Below are 22,089 nucleotides of genomic sequence, written 5' to 3' on the forward strand. Positions count from 1 at the left end.
CGGCACGGTGTTCTTTCGGTTCTAAAACAGGAATACAAGTAATCCTCAATTTATAACCACAATTGGGAATCAGAATTTCTGTTACTAAGCAAGGCAGTCTTAAATGAATAATGCCCAATTTCATGATGTTTTTTGCCATGGTTCTTAAGCAAATTACTATAATTGTTAAGTGAATCACGTGGTAGTTAGGCAAATCTCACTTCCCCTGTTGACTTTGCTTGTGAGACACTGTCTGAGAAAGCCGTCACATAACCCTGGGATGCTGCAACTGTTGTAAACATATACCAGTTGCCAAGCATCCAAATTTTGACCATGGAGGTGTTGTGGTGGTTTTAAGTGGAAGGATTGGTCCTAAGTCACTTTTTCAGTGTTATAATTTTGATGGTTCCTAAATGTTAGTCAAGACTATCTGTACAGTATGTCAATTTTCTACCCCATCCTAACAAACTGATAGCCTAGGAAAAATTGCAGACTACAGGAACCAGGACCACTACTCAGGTGACCCTGAGGACACAGATAAACCTCCAAGTGCTTCAGACTTATGGCTAAATGGCTAAAAGGATGCAGATTGCCAGTTGTCTGCAAGGAATATAAATCCTTCCATTCCCCACTATCCTGTCAGAGCTAAAGAAGCTTCTTGGATGAGAAGGGAAACATCTTCAAAAGAAAAAACAAGAAAGTCCAGTTGCCTCCTGAAAAAGCATCTTTGGGACAACCATGACCTGGATGACTGAGATGTGGAATACAGACTTTTAACTGATAGCCTAATAGATGAAACTGCTGGCATAAGAGATGTCATACTCAGAGCTGAACAATTTAAATCATCTGATGTGCCCCCAAATAGGGGACACATACAATCTTGAGTGCTGGTAGAGGGGGGTCATAGTATCTTTGTACAATTGTTTACGTTTTAGGGGAAGATTTTATACGTACTCAAATTTTGCTAGAGTGTAGCACTAAGACAAAGAAAGGCTTTCCATTCCACAGGGTAGAATTAATCATCTAGTACAGCTGAGGAGAATCTAAATTGAGCTACTGAATACCAAATGTGGGAGGGGAGAAGGCAGCAAGAACAGCAACAGCTCATCATTCCTACGCATCATCCTCTTCATGATGCTGAGACTCAGCAGATGGCAAGTGGGATTCAGACAGCAGATTTGGTGACATGTCTCAACTAGTAAAGTGACTAACCTCTGGATGTGTGTGTGTGGAAGGATATTTGGCTTTGTTTTCCAACTCACATATTTTTTGCAATCTGAATGCTACAAAGTTGGTATTTTGCAATTGTGTTTTTATGTCGATATGTAAAGGGACAACTTCAAAGAACCAGTCAAATGGCTATATAGAAGAAGCAATTTCTGTAAAGTCTACCAAATGGAAATAGGAGAGGTTCCTGCATATGTCCATGTCATATGTCCTCTTTTAGAATGAAATGCCTAGTAAAAAACTAGCACATAGAATTGTTATTTTTTCCCTTTCTTGTCATAACCAAACAAACTGATTCAAATGCCTTGCAATTTCTTGTGGAACTAACCATTCCATAGCCTATTATGGGTTTAAAAACCCCAATATATCCAGGCTAGTTTAAACAATAGCGCACTTTTGCCATTGCTGTGCTAGAAAATGTTAAGATACTGTACCAGATTCTGCACCATTCCAGAGTTCAGGAATACATTAATTATACTTCTCTTGTTATAGTTTTATGCCCAACTGTTTTAAGGAGCCTTGATGTTAAAATGTTGGGATCTATACAAATACTACTCTTCAAGCCTCATATATAACATCATATACACTGCTCAAAAAAATAAAGGGAACACTTAAACAACACAATGTAATCCAAGTCAATCACACTTTTGTGAAATCAAACTGCCCACTTAGGTAGCAACACTGATTGACAATCAATTTCACATGCTGTTGTGCAAATGGAATAGACAACAAACAGATGGAAAGCATAGGCAGTTAGCAAGACATCCCCAGTAAAGGAGTGGTTCTGCAGGTGGTGACCCCAGACCACTTCTCAAGTTCCTATGCTTTCTGGCTGATGGTTTGGTCACTTTTGAATGCTGGTGGTGCTTTCCGTCTAGTGGTAGCATGAGGCGGAGTCTACAACCCACACAAGTGGCTCAGGTAGTGCAGCTCATCCAGGATGGCACATCAATGCAAGCTGTGGCAAGAAGGTTTGCTGTGTCTGTCAGCGTAATGTCCAGAGCATGGAGGCGCTACCAGGAGACAAGCCAGTACATCAGGAGATGTGAAGGAGGCCGTAGGAGGGCAACAACCCAGCATCAGGACCGCTACCTCTGCCTTTGTGCAAGGAGGGACAGGAGCAGCACTGCCAGAGCCCTGCAAAATAACCTCCTGTGGGCCACAAATGTGCATGTGGCTGCTCAAACGGTCAGAAACAGGCTCCATGAGGGTGGTATGAGGGCCCAATGTCCACATGTGGGGGTTGTGCTTACAGCCCAACACTGCAGGACATTTGGCATTTGCCAGAGAACACCAAGATTGGCAAATTCACCACTGGCACCCTATGCTCTTCACAGATGAAAGCAGGTTCACACTGAGCACGTGGGACAGACGTGACGGTCTGGAGATGCCGTGGAGAACGTTCTGCTGCCTGCAACGTCCTCCAGCATGACCAGTTTGGCAGTGGGTCAGTAATGGTGTGGGACAGACGTGACGTTATGGAGATGCCGTGGAGAACGTTCTGCTGCCTGCAACGTCCTCCAGCATGACCAGTTTGGCAGTGTTTTAGGGGGTTGCACAGCCATCCATGTGCTCGCCAGAGGTAGCCTGACTGTCATTAGGTCCTGAGATGAGATCCTCAGACCCCTTGTGAGACCATATACTGGTGTGGACCTCATGTGGCTGGAATGTGTCAGCAGTTCCTGCAAGATGAAGGCATTGATGCTATGGACTGGCCCACCTGTTTCCCAGACCTGAATACAACTGAGCACATCTGGGACATCATGTCTCGCTCCATCCACCAACGCCACGTTGCACCACAGACTGTCCAGGAGTTGGGGGATGCTTTAGTCCAGGTGTGGGAGGAGATCCCTCAGGAGACCATCCGTCACCTCATCAGGAGCATGCCCAGGCGTTGTAGGGAGGTCATACAGGCATGTGGAGGCCACACACACTACTGAGCCTCATTTTGACTTGTTTTAAGGACATTATATCAAAGTTGGATCAGCCTGTAGTGTTTTTCTCCACTTTAATTTTGAGTGTCTCCAAATCCAGATCTCCATGGGTTGCTAAATTTGATTTCCATTGATAATTTTTGTGTGATTTTGTTGTCAGCACATTCAACTATGTAATGAACAAAGTATTTAATAAGAATATTTCATTCATTCAGATCTAGGATGTCTTATTTTTGTGTTCCCTTTATTTTTTTGAGCAGTGTATAACCCAAAGGAACATCTGTAAATGTTAAGTGGTAGGATCTTTCTTGAAGCTCAACTAACTTGGCAACCAAATGAGAAGAGACGACTTTTGGGAAACGACCATGATGTTGGGAAAAGTTGAGTGCAAAAGAAGGGTGCAGCAGAGGATAAGATGGTTAAATAGTATAATTGATCCAATGAACATGAATTTGGGCAAACTCCAGGAGACAGTGGAGGACAGGCTATGGCCCGTGGGGTTGTAAGAGTTGGGACACAACTTTGTAACCAAACAACAAATTCATATTTCTTGTTTTAGTGTCATAATATTTGATGGTAGTTTCAAAGACAATGGCACAGACGAGTAAAACTGAATTGAAAGGGGCTTTTCTACTTTGGATAAAAGCAATTCATCTGTAAAAGATTTGAAATATGTTGATAAACTATAAGGATTCTACAGGATTAAGCTAATTGCCAATTGCTTAAACCCAACACTGAACAATCCCAGCAGAAATAGATAATGCTAGCAAATTGGAACAAGGGAGGGAACGACCTGTTTCTAATTCAATCTGATGGAAAGGATCGCAGAGCAAGATTTAACCCAAAATAAGGTACGGGGCGCCACACGACGCTTTGGTTCCATTTTTCTCTAGCGCAGCAGGCACACTAGGACTTCTCTGCAAATACAACGGGTGGCAAATAAGAGGGTTACAAATAGAAGGTCCAACCGGCGGCTGCCAGTGCAAGTCAGTTACAACGAGGAAGCCCCACGGACCAGCCAACCTAGAGCTCTGGAAGCAGGCGAGGTACCGGGGTATGCCTTAAACAAAGAGACTTCCAACCGGAAATAGCCGGGACGCGAAAGCAGCGAAAGGGGAGCTGACCTCTCTCTCCCATACAGAGAGGGGCGACGGGAGGGATCCTGTGGGGGAACTCGAAGGGCGAGTGTGACATCTTCGCTCCCTCCCCCCCCCCGCCGCGCGCTCCAGCCGATAAGAGGGGTGGGGGTGGGGAGGATGAGACTTGGGGGCGGGCGACGACCTCAAACAGAAGAAGACAAGCAAAGGGAAACGGCGACCAACGTGCCTGGCCCGAGCCAACCTTTCCTCGCCGGGTCTCGCGAGGGCGCGCGAAGAGAAGCAGACGGGAGCGGAAAGGAAGGGGGCGGGGGGAGAGAAAGAGAGGGAGAGAGAGAGAGAGAGAAAAAAAACCACCCTGCGCCGTGACGTCACGCGGAGCTGTCCTCAGCACCGGGCCGAGCCAGGCGGGCTCTGGCGCTCCGGGTTCGAGCCTGGGTCGTGCAGGTAGGGGAACTACCGAGGCAAAGCAGGGAGAGGGGGTGGCGGGGGTGGGTGGGGAGAGATTGCTGGGGCCTGCTGTCTTGCAGCAGCCCACCCCCGGCTTGGTGGAGGAGGGGAAGGAAACGTCCCCCGCCGCTCCCCTCCCCCGAGGGCTAGGCGGAGGACGTTCCCCGTGATGGAGGAGCACGGGAAGGGGGAGGGGGAGTCGGTGGAAGGGAGGGACGAAACACAAAGCAGCGTCTGCTCTCCGGGACGTCGGGAGCGCCGGTTAACGCAAGATGAAAAGAGAACCGCCGGTAGCCGCGAATCTCTTTCCCTCCTGCGCCGGGACAGCCTCGGGCAACGGTAAGAAGTTTGAAAAGGCGGGGGGGGGGGGGGGGGAGTGAAGTTCCTTTGCATGCCCGTCAACGCGGCGTCGCTTCGCGGGAAGCCACCGACGGGATTAAGCAAGCTAGAGGGGGAGAGAGAGGAGACAACCGGGGGGGCGGGGGGTGGAAAGGATTGCTGTTCCGTATTGTCCCGAATATCCATACACACAACTGGCCCTTCTCGAATCGTAGGCAAGGCTCACCACCACCCGGCACAGAGGCTCCCGCTCAAATCCCCCAAGCTGATGCCCATTGCAAGCTAAACCCCTCGGGGAGTCCGCGTGTGCTCCAAAGCCCTTATTCTCCCGGCCTTGCATTGTTTAGACATAGCACCCAGGGGTGGAGGGAGCAAGGAGTAAAAGCCCAGCCCAGCCACTCTCTTCTTCCCTCTTTGAATTAGCCTTGCCCTGGGTAAACAAAGGGCAAAGCTTTAAAAGAACAACCACAAAGCCCACAGCCCTTCGGTGGAGGGGACAGAAACAATGCACCAAAAGAAAACCCTTGGTGTATTCCAGTTTTTATAAGGTTCCGAAGTCCATGATTCCCGGCGGACCCCTCATCCCAAACAAAGGGAGTCTGCTGGGTCCCCCAGAAGTCTTTGCAGCTCAGTATCCTAGCAACTCTCCAGCTTCCCTTATGTGGTCTGCCAGCCCCAAACAAAGATGCATCTTGATCTGGCTTTGTGCTAATGACAGCATTATACTGATAAGCTGATAGAGCAGCAGCCTGGGGTATAAATGGATGGACACAGCCAGGTATGGTGATAAACAGAAGGAAGGGAAGAACGCAGAGCGAGAAGAAACGGGAGACATGAGGCCATTACCATTAGCAAAACAGGATGTTTTAGGAAAACATGGCAAAAGGGGTGCCTTATAAGGCTAACTGGCCTCATGCTTGGTAGTATTTGTGCTTTCTGTATTTCCCTTCCATCTGAAAGAAAAGAAAAGACAATGGTAAAGTCAAGCTCAACTCCTGTTGATAAATGATGCAGTGATTGTCGCAACAGTATGGGCATAATTTGCCATTGCCTACTTTTGATAGAGTTAGCTTAGATAGATATAAGATAGGTAAGTAGGTAGGTAGGTAGGTAGATAGATAGATAGATAGATAGATAGATAGATAGACAGACAGACAGACAGACAGACAGACAGACAGACAGACAGACATATTTAGCTCCCAATGACAACTTTATAATGTTCAAACCTAGCACTACATATGCATTTCTATATACCTCCAGTTATGATTAAAAACTTTGTGCATCTGATACAGTGGACTCTGATCTACAAGGTTGTGTTATAATAGAGATGTTATTTTAAAAGCTGCCAGCAGGTTCTCTGTTGTTTCAATGAAATGCTATTTCCCACAGAAGGGAAAGAAGGTCTGCACAACTGTGTCTGCTGTTTAAATCCAAGTAGATTAAATTGGATACACAGTAGTCAGCATGGGGGCTGTCACAGGTATGACTTCTAAATGTTCAACTAGACAGGTTTGGTATAGTTAACAACTGTAAACATTCTTTCTAAAAATATCTGGGAGTTTTATGTTTGGGGTGGAAGGGGGTGTATGATTTTGCTATGAAATGGGATGTACCAGGTTGCTTTTGAAGCTAAATGATGAGTGGAACAGGGCAGTTGAAAGGGGTCCTACCATTTGAAAAACTTTAGGATGAGGTTTGCATGGAATAGAGCAATATGGATTCAGTTATGAAGATCTTGTCTTCCAAAGTAATAAATTTATACTTTGATGAAGTTACTTCTATCTTTGAAGCTACACCCCCCCCACAGCCACTAGACTCATTAGCTATAGGATAATGAGAAATTAGCCACAGAGAACTACTTAATGAGGTAATCCTGAACTAATCACTTGGGGACAAAAAAAGCCTCCAAGTGACAGGGACTGCTGTAGCCTGTGGCCATAGTCTCCACGTTGTGTAATGTGTGCATTTATATGGATATGGTGCCATAAGTATGGTACTTATAGCTTGCTTATCATTCATGCATGGAGGGACTGAATTAAATGCCAGGGACAAAATTAGTGCTAAAACATTCAAGCTTCTGTTTTCCTTTTCAAACAAACATATGTTCTTTGCTGCCTCTCTAGCAACACAGCAATGTTTTGTTATAGCATAAAACAGGGCTATGGAGTCTCCTTGCTTGCAGAGCATCTGGCACACAGGCCCCCATGCTGCAGCTGCTCCTCATAGTACCACTACCCCGGGTTGCTCCCAGGTTAATAGGATTATTTCAGGAGGAGCTTTTCAGCAAGCTGCCAGAATAATGCCAGAGGGAAGAAAAAGAAGGTGATTTGCTTCCTCATAGACAGAACTTATGAGCTTTCAGGAAACATTTGCAGAGCTTAACAAGGTATGTGCTGCCACTGTTTATTAAGACACAAATAGTTTGGGGCCATAGGTTTGAGCCTTGAAGAAACTACTTCCATTAGGACTAGGTTGCACAAATGACACTTTCACAGCATCAGTCCAACTCCTACCAAGTCCCATACCTAAAACCTCGTCTGAAGTACTTGAGTTGCATTATGGCAGCCCTTGCATGTACTTTGGGATTGCAATATATACTGCCATGACTTTTTGAAAAGACTGGTTTGCAGAGCTACTCAAATCTTGCTGAGATGGATTCCCAGAAATTAGTATGGAGACAGTCTTCCTTTCTGCTCTTTCCTTCCTGACTTCATGTATTTTGGAAGGAAGGATCAGCTTCACTGCCTTTTGTAACTGCGAAGTTTCCTGGGATGAATATTGTTTATGAAGGAGCCTGTGGGAAAGTGGGAACTTGAATCATCAATCACTGCAGAGGAAGATTAATTGGGACTCAATCAATTCCAGGAAAGAAACTGAACTGGCTGGCCTGGAACACATAGCACAGTTAGCCAGTCAGTCATGCATCCCCTGTCCAGTTGCCTTGGTGGCTATTAAATACATTAAATACTAACAAGTATTAAATACACTAAATACTAACAAGGATTAAGTTGTAAATTTCCTTGTTCCCAGTGAAGGATGGGATCAGGAGCAGAATCTTGTTTGTTTAACGTATACATACGAGATGGTATGGATCAAGAGTTCTTCTGTACAGCAAGTGTCAGTGATCATACTAGAAACTGGGACTATCACAACCTGAGTTTCAAAACTCCAGGTAACCATGAGATAGGAGCAAAGCAACACATAAAACTGCATGACTTTTCTGCTGTTAAAAGCTAGATGGCAGCAAAGTCATGCAGTTTTATGTGTTGCTTTGCTGCCATCTAGTGGTTGCCTGGATTTTGGGAGGGGGGGAACAGCTTTGCAGCCCAGATATTATAAATCTGCAAAACCTAGTTTTAGGACCCGCATTTTGTTGTGAGCTACTTTATTTATGGATTTATTCATTTATATCTTACCCATATTTTATAAATAATTCAAGTCAGCAAACATACCTAACATTCTTTCCTCCTCTCATTTCCTCACAACATGCCTGTGAGGTAGGTTCTTCCCTTGGCAACAGTACTCTATAGAAAAAGGAAACTTAGCTACCAGGGTATGAGAAGAATTAGAAAAGCTGTGCTATGAGGAGGAAAAACAGATTAGCAGTTGACTAGAAAACACAGTATTCTATTTGGGACTCAATTCCTCACATTTTGGGTTAGACCAATGCAGGCAGGATTCCAAATGTTGATTATGGAGCAGGAGTGTGATTATTTATAGAACAAGAGTGTAATTATCTATGTCAGTGAACTGGTGTAGTTTTCAATTATATCAACAAGAGCCAGTGATTTGTTTTTATTGGACCCACATCTTGTTAATATAAAAAGTAAGGCAGGTTCTACTACAATTAAATAATGAAAATTCTCAGATTTTGAAATTTTGTGTAATCTAACGTCCTATTTTATTAGGGCTTCCTCTGTGGAACCTTTATGGTAGCAAATAATATTTATTCATTCTGTATTGTGTGCACGCTTGTTTGGAATTAGGCCCTGCTGGATCCAGTATGTTTTGTATATAAAAATTCATAACAGGACACAAGCCCCTTCTTTTGTTAAGAAGTTCAACACGGGATCCTGGCATAAACTTTGGATGTGCACTAGATCTTCTGATTCTGCTATTCTCAAGCCAACTTGCAATTTTCAGACATAGCGTATTTATGAATAAGAAATATTAAGGTTGAAGCAGGGGCCTGAGCTATTGCTTTTATGTCCTGCTTGTCCTGCTTTGATTTAGTGGCATTTAGTTGGCCACTGTAAGAACAGATTGCAGGATTCAATAGACTGTTGATCTAATCCAGCTGACCTTTTTCTGCCCTTCCATTTTTTTCGCTTCTCACATGTATTTTCACAGCACAGCTTCCAGAAATATAAGGGAGTTTGTCCACTGTATATCTACATTACAATTTTAAGATTTCTCTTAAAATTACCTAGAGAAAATAAAGTTTGCATCTTGATGGGAAGATATTCCATTAAGTAGGGGTCACAATTGAAAAACCTGGTTTATTTCTAGACAGATTCCTTTATAACCAGTGCCCATAACAAATATTAGTGGACAGATAGAGCTTTCCGTTGATAACGTACCAAGGAAGACGTTCCTTAAATTAAGCAGCATTAGGGATTTGGTAGCATTATCTTTGAACTAAGCAGATCTGACATGATCTTCACACAGAATTCCTAGATCACCTTCATTATCCTTAATTATGTGGTAGGTAGCTGACTATCAGACAGTTTCCCATTTCTATCTCTAAATAAAAATAAAATATGATATTCAAAGATTTTTTCTTTCTTTCCAGTAGCTTTGATGTTACCTTCCCAGTTAAAAAAAAATGCTGCCACTGTAACCAGGTCATTCTTGGACATGATTCACTGGGCTGCTGATCATAAGGGCGGGTAGCTCAGGTAGCAATTATACATGGCAGGAATGGCATTGCGTAGCCCACCTGAGGATGCTGAACTTCAGGTCCCATGCTAGCCAGTGTTTTAAGATATCGGGAGTTTCAGTCTCCCCAAAACTGCAGAGGGACATATTGTTCACCCTGAAAGCTAGGAAGAAGGACAATAACTGTTTCATCCAGCTGTGCCCAATGTGGTGCTCTCCAGGTACCAGGTACAATGTGTTGGGCTACAACTCCCAGAATTCCTAGCCATGTACCCAGCAAATACTCTATTAGAGAAGGCTGATTTCATAATTTCGTAAGCCATTATCTGCAAATTCTTGCCAGATAATGAGGAGCTTTTGAAACAAAGCAAAAACAAAAAAAAGCACAACCCTGGGAAAGAAAAGGGGGGGGGGGAAGCAGTCAGATGGTCATTTCACAGCAACCAATCAGAAAATGCCTTGCCTGCCTTAGCAACAAAGAGCACACCAATCTGAAGAGGTCCTAGTTTTAGCCCTGGTTTTCATTGGCTGTGGGGAGGGAGGGAGTGAACAAAAGCAGCGGATGGGGTAGTGGGAGGGAGTGTAGGAGAAAGATAGGAAGGAGCCTCTGCTTTCCTAGGGCTGCTGACCTCTTTGTGTGCATGTGAGCTATATACCACCTTCAATGCTCCTCCCTCTCCATACTAACAACAGATTGCTTTGCTGCAGAAGGATTCCTATGTGTCCATGTGGGGGGGTGGGGGTGGATGTGGAAGGAGGCTGAGATGCATTGTTGATTCAGGATTTGATCCTTTCAGTTGCCGAAGGCTGGAGTAGGGAGGGCTTGTGTGCTGCTTCACCTTATATCCTGGTTGATTAGCAAATTCTTCACAAGCAGGAAAAGCCATGCTTTGTTGCTTGCCTTGCAGCCTATAGCCCGTCCAGAAGGGGCAGGAAGTGGGCTGTTGCATGGTCTGGTTTTAACCCTGAGCCACTTATCTTTTATTTTTCTTGTCCTTTGGGCCACCTATCGTTATTGTTCTTATCTTGTGGCAAACAGTAAACACAAATAGGTGAAGAGCCCGCCTAAGATTCTTACCCTGTTCTTAGCTTGAGATTTAAGCAGCCCATGCACGCCAAGATAGGGTTAATGCAAGTTGGCCTTTGACAGATGCTTTTTCTGAACTGCTACACCCCCCTTTGATGACTCACTCCCTTACCCCCTCAGTTCTTTAAGCCAGAGACTGGGGGTTGGAAGTATGTGTGTGGGGGGGAATCTTGTTAAAAGTATCATCTGTTCTTAGCTTTGTTGCTATAGAGACCATATGGTGGTGGTTCTCTTTATAGCCACTCCCCCCCACCCTCCGATTTTGGAAACTTCTTGTCCCATTCCTATTCAGCTCTCCCTTCTTCCAGAATTGCTCTGAGCTGTTCTGTCATGGAATATGATATAAAACAATTTCCAGCAGGCTTTGCAAGGTTCTTATAAGAGGGGAGGATCTGCCAGTTTCTGAATAACCACAAAAATAGAAATAGCTTGGAGTTAATTCTCTGGCCTGTTTGGAGCCTTTAACGTCTTGCCAACATTCTAGAGAGCTGCTTCTGCTTGACCGTCATATTTGCTGGACTGGGCTCAAGTTCTAGGAGCGGGGTGGGTGTTCCTAATTCTTACGTCATTTATTTATTTCTGATTCTTAGTTGCTTCTTGCAGACATTACAAAAGGGGTTGTTTTAACTCAGTGGCAGGACATGCATGCGTTGCATAAGGAAAGATGCCAGCTTCCAGCAGAGCTGTGAAAATCTCCTGCTCGAAGAGAGAATCAGGAGTGATGTGGGAGTGATGATCTGATGACTGAGGGGGAGTTCCTTAAGTCCCTTTGAAATTCTAGCAGAATAGCCCTGTCTGTAGGGAGTTGCTGGTTCTTCCTTCAGAGATGTAGCCTGTGAAGATGTTGTAGCCGATGGTAGGTTGCATTATCAATTGTACCACGGTGGGCTTCCAAGAAGCTGAGGTTCACCATTCCTTTCCTATTCTTTCTCAGCAGATGGACATTAAGTCATGAGGCAGTATCTTCTACAAATGACTGGGAGGGAGAAGGGAGCCTGACAGAAGCCCTGAAGAGCCATGACGTCAACTGTACAGTCTCTGCGTTTCCCACTGCTTCCACATGAACCAGACCAAGACCGGACACATAGTTGTGATCAGGAGATTGAGAGGCACTATCAAGTAGTGCCCTCAGTTGTGTGTGCCATGTGCTGCCTCTTTGGGATCATCTATTGCTTCTTTGGTGAGTGTGTTGTTGTGGGGAGGGATGGCTTGTAGATTACTCCAGATCTATAAAGGGCAATTAAAAGTACAGCGTGTGGATTCAAGACGAATGTATTATTTCATTGTCTTATTGGGACATTTGAATGGGCAATCCCACTTACAACCAGTCACAAGTCTTATTAACTTATGTACAGCGTGACAAACATAATTGATCACAGGGGAAGGAGCAAATGTGTTGTGTCAGCTCTCTAATTCACACTTAGTTAATCCTAGTCTCTCTGTCATTGAAACTCTTCACATGCTCTGTGGCTATAAAGTATGGAGAGGTAGGAAAGTCCCCACACACCTGAAATGCAGGAAGTGAGGAAGAAAGGGACAGCTTCCTTTGATACATCCGGTAGAACTTAACAAAAAACAACAACAACAAAACCTGGGGCGTGACATATTCAGCCATTTTGGGGTTGTGGCTACCTGCACACCAAAATGTTCACAGGCTGTGTTCACAGATGTGGTCAGAGCTGATGAGGTGGCTGTATTGAGAGTTGCTATTGTTTTTATCTTGGCTATCGATTATGCATTTACTTTGTGTCTCTTGTTTTTTTCTCTCTCTTTTAAATTGTTAGTCACCCAGTATCACTTGTTTGAGATTGGTGGCCATGTAAATTGAATAAAATGAAATATAAAATAGCCTCGTGACTGAAGGTGATGGGATCATCTGGTTCAGCACTGTTGCATGAACATAACCAATGTATGTTTAGTAGTAATGTAATGAAACTCAGGTATCTGAACTGCTCTGTCCAATATCCTCCTATGGCTTCATTCCTAACTATAGCAAACTCTATGACTGAGTCCCCAGATAAATGTAAAAAGCCCTAGAAGGAAACATTCAGATGAAAGCTCTATGCTTCCAATTACACATTACAGAAGATCTGAAATGTTCAAGTGAAGCATATAAAGTCCCTTTTTTAAAAAAAAAACCAAATATCCCTTAGTAATATATTTTAAAAAGTGCATGTGTAAAAAGAGAGCATGCAAACTGTCATACACATGGACAAATGCTTACAAACACAGGTCTCTACATGGAATAGGAATCATTCTGATTTGCTAGAGCAAACAGTTGGGCAACCTATCCTATCCCCCTTATGACTCTCCTTTCATTTTTTTTCCTTAGGATACCGATGCTTCAAAGCAGTGATGTTCCTGACTGGGCTGATGTTTGGTTCAGTAATCATCTTCATGTTGTGCTACAAAGAGCGGGTGCTGGACACTCAGCTAAGCGTGGAGGCCTCTGTGGGCATTGGCCTGGGCATTGGCGTGCTCTGCGGGCTAGTCACCATGCTGGTACGCAGTGTCGGGCTCTTCATGGTTGGGCTGCTGCTGGGGCTACTACTGGCTGTGGCTACACTGGTAGTGATGGAGCAGTTCTACCACCCACCTACTGTCTGGATTCCCATTGGCTTATTGCTGGGGGTGGGCATGCTGTGTGCTGTCCTCACCCTACAATGGCAGCGCCTGTTCACCACATTGTCGACTGCTGTCTTCGGTAGTGCTGTCATGACCGCCACTGCTGACTACTTTGTTGAGCTCTTTTTGCTGCTGCAGTATGTTTATGAGCGTGTCAAAGTGGCACCTGCCCGGCCCATCTGCTGGTACAGCTGGGTCATCCTGGGTACTTGGCCTGTCCTGGCATTTTTGGGTGTCTTGGTGCAATGGAAAGTCACAGCTGAAGGATACTCACACACTGAAGGTGAGTGTGGGCTCATGGGATGGGGAGCAAAATGAATGAAAGCAAGCAAATCAGAGTTCAAATTAAATTAGATTTATGAGTGATTTGCCTTGTAGTGACTGGTCTTGCAGATTGTACTTGATTTACTGTGGTTTATTTAGCCAGAGCAATTTATTGGGTTCTCCCTCATACACTAAGACCCACGTTTAGAATGGATAACTTTTCCAGTTTTAAGGCCATATCCTACTCTTCCAACCACTGCTAGGGTCACAGTTGTCATCACAAAAAGCAGCAGGATGGAAACAGGTAGCCCTGCCTAACTTTTGATGATATGATTCAGGGAGGCCATTTTCTTTGAGTTTTAAAGTGTGAACATTAGAGCAGCTAATTTGGGCAATGAGTCTTGGATCCTTCTGGTATCGTGCCAATGTTTCTGTAAAAGGTCAACGTTTTCTGGTGGGTGGGGTTCTGCTCACTGTATATCATAAACAGTAGGACTGGGTTTAATATGGCAGAAGGTGATTGGGCATAGACTTCCTGATAACAGTGGCTGGCACTTCTTTTTACTAAAGTTATCGTTTGCCCAAGGCAAAAAAAGAGAATTGCTTGTCATCCTTTTTTGTCAAAGAAGTGGCTCTGATAGAGCCCAAGCACTGCTTCTTCCAGGTGTGTGGCCTATTGCGTTTCATACTTGAAGGACTTGTTCCAAGATCGCAAAAGAATAGAAGAGAACCAGAGGATTCTCTTGTATTTTTACTTAGTGTTTGGAGGGCCATCTCTCCATTTGTGCTTCCTGTGTCTCTTCTCAAATACATCACGTTTTTCTCTTTGCGGCCATGTTCTTCATTACAGCATAATGAAGCTGCTGTGAAATTACATAGCAATTTTTCCTTATTCCAGTTTTTGTCTTTTACAGATTTGTCACTGTCCCCAATTGCTTTCTGGGGAGTTAAGTTATTTCAAGTTCCTGAATGTGGAAAGCTCTTCTCCTAGGTCAGGTGTGAGTGGAGTTTGAGTGGTTAGGAGGGCACAACACCATTTCGTGATCTTCTGGGGGCCATCTAATGATGACAGGGCAACTATGAGGGGCATCAAAAATGTCAAAATAGCAGCTGCAACTATATGATGAGAGCTCCACCCTTCTTACGTGTATTTTACAGATTTTCAATCATGTAGTTACAATACACCCCTGACTGATAAAGGGTGGGAATAATAGTGAAACACCTCAATTGCTCCTATCTTTCCTGGTCTATTTAGATACTTAGCAGGTCACCATTTTGGAACTGATTGCAGCCATGTTTCAAGATAAAACTATGGGGCTGAGAGTGCTTTGCTTTTCAGAGATCTTTTGCTCCCATTCCCATCCTTAATTCTGCAAATGTCGAAATGAAACAAATACTTTGAGGAGTGAGAAGATATGATTCTACAGCCAAAAGGGGAAATAAAATACCAAGCTGTTACATGAAAAGTGCCAGAAAATATTTGGGGGACTGTGATCCTGCCAGTTCTCACTTAGACCTTTTAGCTTTTGACACCATAAACAACACTATTCTTCCAGACCAACGGAAAGAGTTGGGCACTGTTTTGTAGTGCCAATATTTACTGTTGGAATGTATCCAGTAGCTGATATTGGGGGATTTCTACTTGACATTAAGGTTATCGTATTGACCTGTGGCGTTCCACAAAGAGGAATTTAGGATTGAGGCGAAGCTTATTCTGGGTAGCGTTGCACTTCTGCAGAAAGAACAAGTTTACACCTGGGTGCTTTTTATCCCTCATGTGCCACTGGATGTGATTGTAGTGAAGGTATGTTTGCATACCAGTGCAACAACTGCTGCCCTTCTGGAGATAGTTGCACGAAATTATTCATCACTTGGTTTCAACCCAACTTAGTTATGCAGTGCATTTTATTGGGATTGCCATTGAAAGTGTCCATAAATTGCAACGGGTGGCACATACCACAGCAAATACTACTCACCTGTGCAAGGAATGGATCTTATTGTATATGCCTGTATGGAAAGATCTGCACTTCATGTGTGTGTCTGTGTGTGTGTGTGTTTGTGTGCTATCGGTTACTGATGGGTATGAGTTAAAACATTACTGTGGCCCTTTGAAGTCCTAAAATGACTTAGGACTTGAATATCTGCTTTTCCTGATATGAACCTGCACACTGTCTTAGACCTCCTGAGGCTCTTCTGAAGATACCCCTAGTGCTTGGACTGTACTGTTGAGCATGCATAAAAGGGCCTTGTATTGTGTGGCTCTTGAGCTAAACAGAATGTTCCTTTATAAGTTAAGTGACTCCCAGTCTCTCAGTATTTAGGGAGTGGATAAAAATGCATCTTTCACTAAGTTTTAATTGTTAACTATTTGAGGAATGATTTTAATGCCATTGATTGTATTCTTTTACAATGTTAAATTTAAAATTTTGCCTTCATTTGTAATGTTAAGTTTGTTTCCAGCTACCTGGAGCATTGAAATAAAGACAAAAATATAAATTGAAGATCAAAATAAGATTGGAACTATGGCATGTTCCCTGATATGGCAACATGTCTGTACCAATATAGTTTGAAAAATACATTTGTGACCGTATGATTTATGTAAAATCTTAACTTTAAAAGCATATTGACGTGAATGTCAACTGAATGCTCTCAGTGTCAGTGGCCTAGGGTTGTTATTGTTAGAAGAAAGTCACACTGATTTCATCCTGAAAGACAATATGTGTGTTTCTATTAGCATCAAATGGAAGAAATGCCATTTTTACTTTCCCTTTCTCTGAAATATGCTTGAGTCCTCCTAACATAAGTACCCAACAATTAATTTGGAAGAAACTTTAATATATGATTAAAGCTTAACTGATTAATTACAGTAATTAATCAATTACAATTTTAAAACTTTTATTCAGACTTTATTCAGGACCATATATTTGCCTTTGAGAACTAAGCTACATTATTATGTTGTCAGTAGCTATAATTGTGACTTGTCATCCTTTTTTATAAACCCACTTTAGGAGAATGCAGCTGATGCTGGTGACAGCAGAATATGCTTAATACTTTTTCTATCCGTTTCCTCCATGTAAATCCCTAATACCTTCTCTCCCCGAATTTTAAATGTACTTATTCATTAAAAATTCCCCATATAATCCCAGCAGACCTTAAGATTGGTTAGAGATTATGGTGTGTGAAGACCTAACCAGGATGAGCTTTTGCTAGCGGGGCTGTCTCCTCATTTAGTGGCTGATCCTGGAAAGAGAGAGACCCACCAAGCCAAGTAAGTACCTGGTCCCCAACTATCGGAATAAAAGCCCTTTCCTCAGTCATGTCAGCTAATGCCTCAGGACCAGGGGTGGGCTGCTGGGGGTTCACAAAGGTACGAGAGACCCCTAATTAAGATTCTGTGCAGTTTGAAGAACCCCCAAATCCCACTACTGGCCGGCCCCGCCCATCCCCCCTGCCTAGGAGTCCCCACATGGCCTGTTTTGGTTGCAGGTAAGTGCAGTGCGTGCATGGAGGCTCTAGGAGGCCGAAAGACGGGCCTCCTGGGAGTTCGGGAAAGCCAGAAATGGGCCCATTTCCAGCTTCCAGAGAGCCTCTGGAGCCCAGGGAGGCCCGCTTTTGTCCTCCTGGAGACTCAAGGAAAGTCTCTGGAGCCTGGGGAAGGCAAAAATGTCCATCCCCATCACCGTGGTGCAGGAGGTTGACTAGGCCACGCCCACCCAGTAACCGGGCAGAGAACCCGTTGTTAAAATTTTTGAAGCCCGTCCTTGCTCAGGATCTGTGTCAATCATCAACTTAACCTAATTTTTGTTGGATGTCAACTCTGCTTTTTTCATTTAAAAAAGAAGTCCACAATAGAGAAGTTTCAAAATGGCTGCAGTCCCACACTGGGGGCCAGCCCTTTGTCCTTTGGGGTCTCATGCCATGCTCTTCTTATCCCATAGTGATTATCAGTCGACAGCAGCGTCGTGTGCAGTTGATGCGGATCAAGCAGCGGGAAGAGCGGAAAGAAAAGAAGAAAAAGCGGCCACATCCTCATCCCCACCTGCAACATAAAGCCCATCCGCCTGAGCCGGCCTACCGCCGCAAGCCTAATCCTGTGCGTCGATTTGATGGGGATGTGCTCTCCCCAGTGAGTAAATGCCCGGGTCTTCCTATACAGCGGTAGGGCCATGGGAATCTCAGCTGAAAATTGCTGTTAGTGGGGTGGAAGGAGCTGCTGGAGGAAATGAACTTGTCTCTCGTTCTTTTCCTTCCAGGCATCTTGTATTTCCATCATCCCATTTGCTATTTTTGAAGTATTTTCACAGTGTTCTTCCCTTTTTGATACCCTTTTCTTGCTGCATCTACTGTTTTCTTGCACACCCACCCACCCCGGCAATTTAGCTTATTTTGAGATGTAAGGAAAAAAACAGAAATGTAAAGATCCCAGACCCATTGACTGCTTATGAATTGATACCTTCACACAAATCAAGGAGTTGCATATGTGAAGAGAAGATGTTCAGAGAAAATACATTCCAATTGTGGCTTTGGTGGTTGCATTTGGAAGACAGGAATGGAAAAGCATCTAAGTCTTCAAAATTTATTTTTAACCATAGAGGAATGTCTGCTTTTTACCAATAGTGTTGTCATAAGGAACCTCCCCCTCCTTCCCCCAAATTAAAGTACATGTAGTGAGCTTTCCATCTAATAATGATATACATAATTATGCCACCCAATGTTTGTTGACACTTTTGTAATCTGTGCTAACTGGGAAAAATTGTTATGACAAGCCACTGTGTCCCTACTGCTACTGGGATGCAGTAGCAATAGTATTTACTTGTATACCACTTCGTAGTGCTTTATAGCCCTCTCTAAGCAGTTTACAGAGTCAGCATATTGCCCCCAACAATCCAGGTCCTCATTTTACCAACCTCAGAAGGATGAATCAACCTTGAGCCTGGTGGGATTTGAACTGTCAGGCAACTGATAGTCAGCAGAAATAGCCTGCAGTACTGCACTCTAACCACTGTACCACCGAGACTGGCTTTAGGCCAGGGGTGTCAAACTCGCGACGACATAGTATCATCACATGATGTATCGCAACTTTTTTTCCACCTTCGCTAAACTGGGGGTGGGCGTGACCAGCGCATGACATATCTGGCCCACAGGCCGTGAGTTTGACACCCCTGCTTTAGGTATACCTAAATACAGCAAATTGCAATGTTTAAAGTGGTAAAATGAGTGAAACCTCTGGCAGCTATAGAAGGCGATAGCAGTACTGTAATAATTGGTGATCGCTCAGAGATTATGCATGCCTTCTCCCAAGCAGATCAGGAGGTGAAGCTGGACTTACCCAAAGCACTTTAAGAACAAGACGGCAAAGCCAGTTCTTCCATGTGGTAAAATTTCAGCGAGAAATGGGGGTATGAATTTGTATTTTTGTAATCATTTAAAAAAAATTTTTTTCTTTTCTCAGAGCTACATACAGAGCTTCCGAGAACGGCAGACAGGTTCCTCTCTCAACAGCCTCCTGGCCAACGCTCATGCTGCCATTGACATAGACTATGACTGTGGCTCCACTGTGCCCCTGACCACCGGCTCGGGTCCTGCCATGAGAGTATAGACCAGCACTTCCCCCTGAATACAAGTGCTGTCTCCTGTGGTCACCTGGGCCAAGCCATGTGGCTAGAACTAGCATCTTGGTTACCACCAGGATCTGAGAACATTCTTCACTGGCATTTGCAGCCTATGCGCAGATGTATTTCAACACCTCTCAAACCGCTAAACATAAGTGGAATTCTTCCTAGTGCTTCTAAGCCATCATGCAACAAGAGGTGAGGAAGGAGTTTGAGCAGGTGCTTGAGGCAAAGGGCTGAAGCGAGATCTGGCTGTAATCCACGCACGGTCAGAAATGTGAAATGCAGAACTTGCGGGGTGGGGGGGGAGGGTGTGGGGTGGGGGAGGGAGGCCACTAAAGAAAGAATAACTCATCTGGAACAACCCCCACAATAAGCAATGAGAACTTTTTCCTACCCATCACTTCTGGAGCAGGCCTCAAAAGGAAGGACTGTTGGATGGTTGTGTGCTCCCTTGCCACAACTGCCTTGCCCTACAGACTGTCTTTGCATGCACTGACCCGAAGGATTGTTTCAGGGCGCAGGTGCCATGGTGGACTGTTAGTGGAAGCTTATGACTAGTTCACTCCGGTCTGGTGGGAACTAGCCAGCTCAGGGAAATGGGGCCCTCTGGCCCTGGGCCCCTTGCCCATACCAGTGCCTGGCATTCTGTTTAAATGCGTGACTCAAGGAAGGAAGGGGAGGAGGGTGGGGATTGGCAACCTGTGCTGGGTTTTGTCACTGTTGAAGTATGCAAGCGTGAGTGTGAGTCTGTGTGCGTGTGGTGGCACTGGAGAAGCTATGGACTTGCGACTGGTATCCAGGCAACAACCCTTTTTGGATACACCCCCCCACCTTCACTCCTGATTCTGGCAAGAGCGTGAGGTAGTAATGGATCTGGAGAGGGGGAACCCATGTACATAGTCTTGTGAGAGTTATTTGTATTAATTTATTATTAACCAAGAGTTGGGCTGGAGAGTTTTGCCAGATCCAGAAGTTGGATAGGGAAAAGAAAATCCTTAGGCCCAAACCATGTTTTCCTATCTAATCTCACATAACAGGGGAGAACAGAGACCAAGGTATTTCCCCTGCACTGCTGGACAAACTTCAGCAACTCCCACATTTTCAGAATGGACTTCCACTGTTGTCTCTGGGGCTAGGGCTTGCTCAATATCTCCAACTTTAAGGAAACTGGAAGGGGGGTGGGGAGGATTCATCAGCCATGTTTTTTTTAAGGGGAGGCAGATAAGGATCCAGCAAGGCTTCTCTCCATTGAGAAACTGCATGTGTCTGTCACCAGTCATCACTGTTGTCACCCCAGAAACTTTGCACTCTCTTTTGTTTTGTCTCTCTCTTTTTGTATATGTGCCAAACGCTGCCGGGCTGTGGCTGCGCAAGTAAAAAAAAAAAGCCTTTTAGGAGTAGTGCATCTATCAATGAACGGGCTGAAAGCATCAAACTCGAACCAAGCCACTGTTACTTACCTATGCAGATAGAACTGGAGACGAGTTAAGGCTTAATTTGGAAGGAGAATGAAGTCAACCCACATCTTGAAACAATATTTTTAGCAGCTATATCTAAAGGGCAATCATTAAGTTCTGAAGTTTTCCTACTTTATTGGTAAAGGCATAACACACTCCAGACAATTGCTTTAAATTATCCACTTGTGTTTTTCCTCCAAAGGAATACCTTTCTCCTTTCAATTTCAGATCTTTTTTAAGGAATGGGGTTTAGAAATACAGATAATACACATAAAGGTATACTGCACAATGGACATATCTAGGCATACAGCTTTCTGTTGAGCCTGTTGCAGCTTTATATGAAGAACATGGGAGAAGAGGAGAATGCAGTACATACCAGGAGTTCAATGCATCTGTGAGGGGAAATGGGTTTAATTGGGAGGGGAGAAGAAAGTAAAGTAGTTGGCCATTCCGTTGGTCTAAATTAGACCCATTGATGAATATATAAAGTTAGAGGTAATACAGTTCCAGTGCTTTGTCTTTTCCCGTTGATCCAGGACCAGCAGATCATCACACCAACCAAACGCAACATTTTAAACAAAATTAGGACTTAAGAACATTTAATAAAGCAGAACATGTTTCCCATGTCGTGCAGAAGAGGAAGAAGACAAGATGACTTGTCTTTTTGTGTGTGATTATTCATACAACTGTCAACTTGCTTCTTTGCCTTTCCAAGCTTAAACTTTGCTCCACTGTATTCAGGACTTTCCTGGTGCTAGCACTCTGTCAAAAAAGAAAAGAATAGAAAGCAATGGTCCAGACAGATAAATCTATCATGACTGAAGAACCATTCAACTGCTTCCCCTTCCCTCAAAGGTATATTCCCAGGTATAGGGATCAATAGTTACCCAGGTGTTGCTGAACTATAATTCCCAGCAACCCTAGCTAGTTGAGGAATCTTAGGAATGTCAAATTTAGAGATTGTCACTCTGGATTCACTTTTGTTGGGCCAAGTACATAACCCCTTTCATCTTTGATCAGTATGCCAAGTAGGTATGTAGATATGGGAATATGCAGTCCATAGAAGATACGATCCATTTCTCACATTATTGCCAAAGGCTCAGACTAGTCTTAACCACCAGGTTTTATCACAGGGTC

At 44.1% G+C, this 22,089-nt stretch overlaps 2 protein-coding genes across 8 annotated transcripts in view; one reads left to right on the top strand and one right to left on the bottom strand.

Moving 5' to 3' along the window:
- The first annotated feature begins 4,119 nt into the window (after positions 1 to 4,119).
- On the top strand, positions 4,120 to 20,887 carry TMEM198 (transmembrane protein 198). 4 transcript variants are annotated; one of them, XM_087920624.1, is made up of 5 exons: positions 4,120 to 4,684; positions 11,929 to 12,171; positions 13,324 to 13,899; positions 17,819 to 18,006; positions 19,333 to 20,887. In XM_087920624.1, the coding sequence occupies exons 2-5, from the start codon at positions 12,009 to 12,011 to the stop codon at positions 19,477 to 19,479; spliced, it is 1,074 nt and encodes a 357-aa protein (XP_087776750.1). In that variant the 5' UTR covers positions 4,120 to 4,684; positions 11,929 to 12,008; the 3' UTR covers positions 19,480 to 20,887. The 4 variants fall into 4 exon arrangements, with proteins under 4 accessions (XP_087776750.1, XP_026563747.1, XP_087776751.1 ...); XM_026707962.2 differs by lacking the exon at positions 4,120 to 4,684 and adding an exon at positions 4,904 to 5,026; XM_087920625.1 differs by lacking the exon at positions 4,120 to 4,684 and adding an exon at positions 10,474 to 10,547.
- Positions 20,888 to 21,070: 183 nt separating this feature from the next.
- OBSL1 (obscurin like cytoskeletal adaptor 1) overlaps positions 21,071 to 22,089 on the bottom strand; it is an 84,449-nt gene continuing 83,430 nt past the window's right edge. For all 4 annotated transcript variants that reach the window (XM_087920620.1, XM_087920622.1, XM_087920619.1 and 1 more), the window contains one exon: positions 21,071 to 21,714. In XM_087920620.1, coding sequence (XP_087776746.1) covers positions 21,707 to 21,714 — 8 coding nt within the window. In that variant the 3' untranslated portion in view covers positions 21,071 to 21,706. The remainder of the gene's footprint in view (positions 21,715 to 22,089) is intronic.

The sequence above is a fragment of the Pseudonaja textilis genome, chromosome 1 (assembly GCF_049901715.1).
Source record: "Pseudonaja textilis isolate UNSWEBS1 chromosome 1, rPseTex1.2, whole genome shotgun sequence".
Taxonomy (NCBI): Eukaryota; Metazoa; Chordata; class Lepidosauria; order Squamata; family Elapidae; genus Pseudonaja; species Pseudonaja textilis.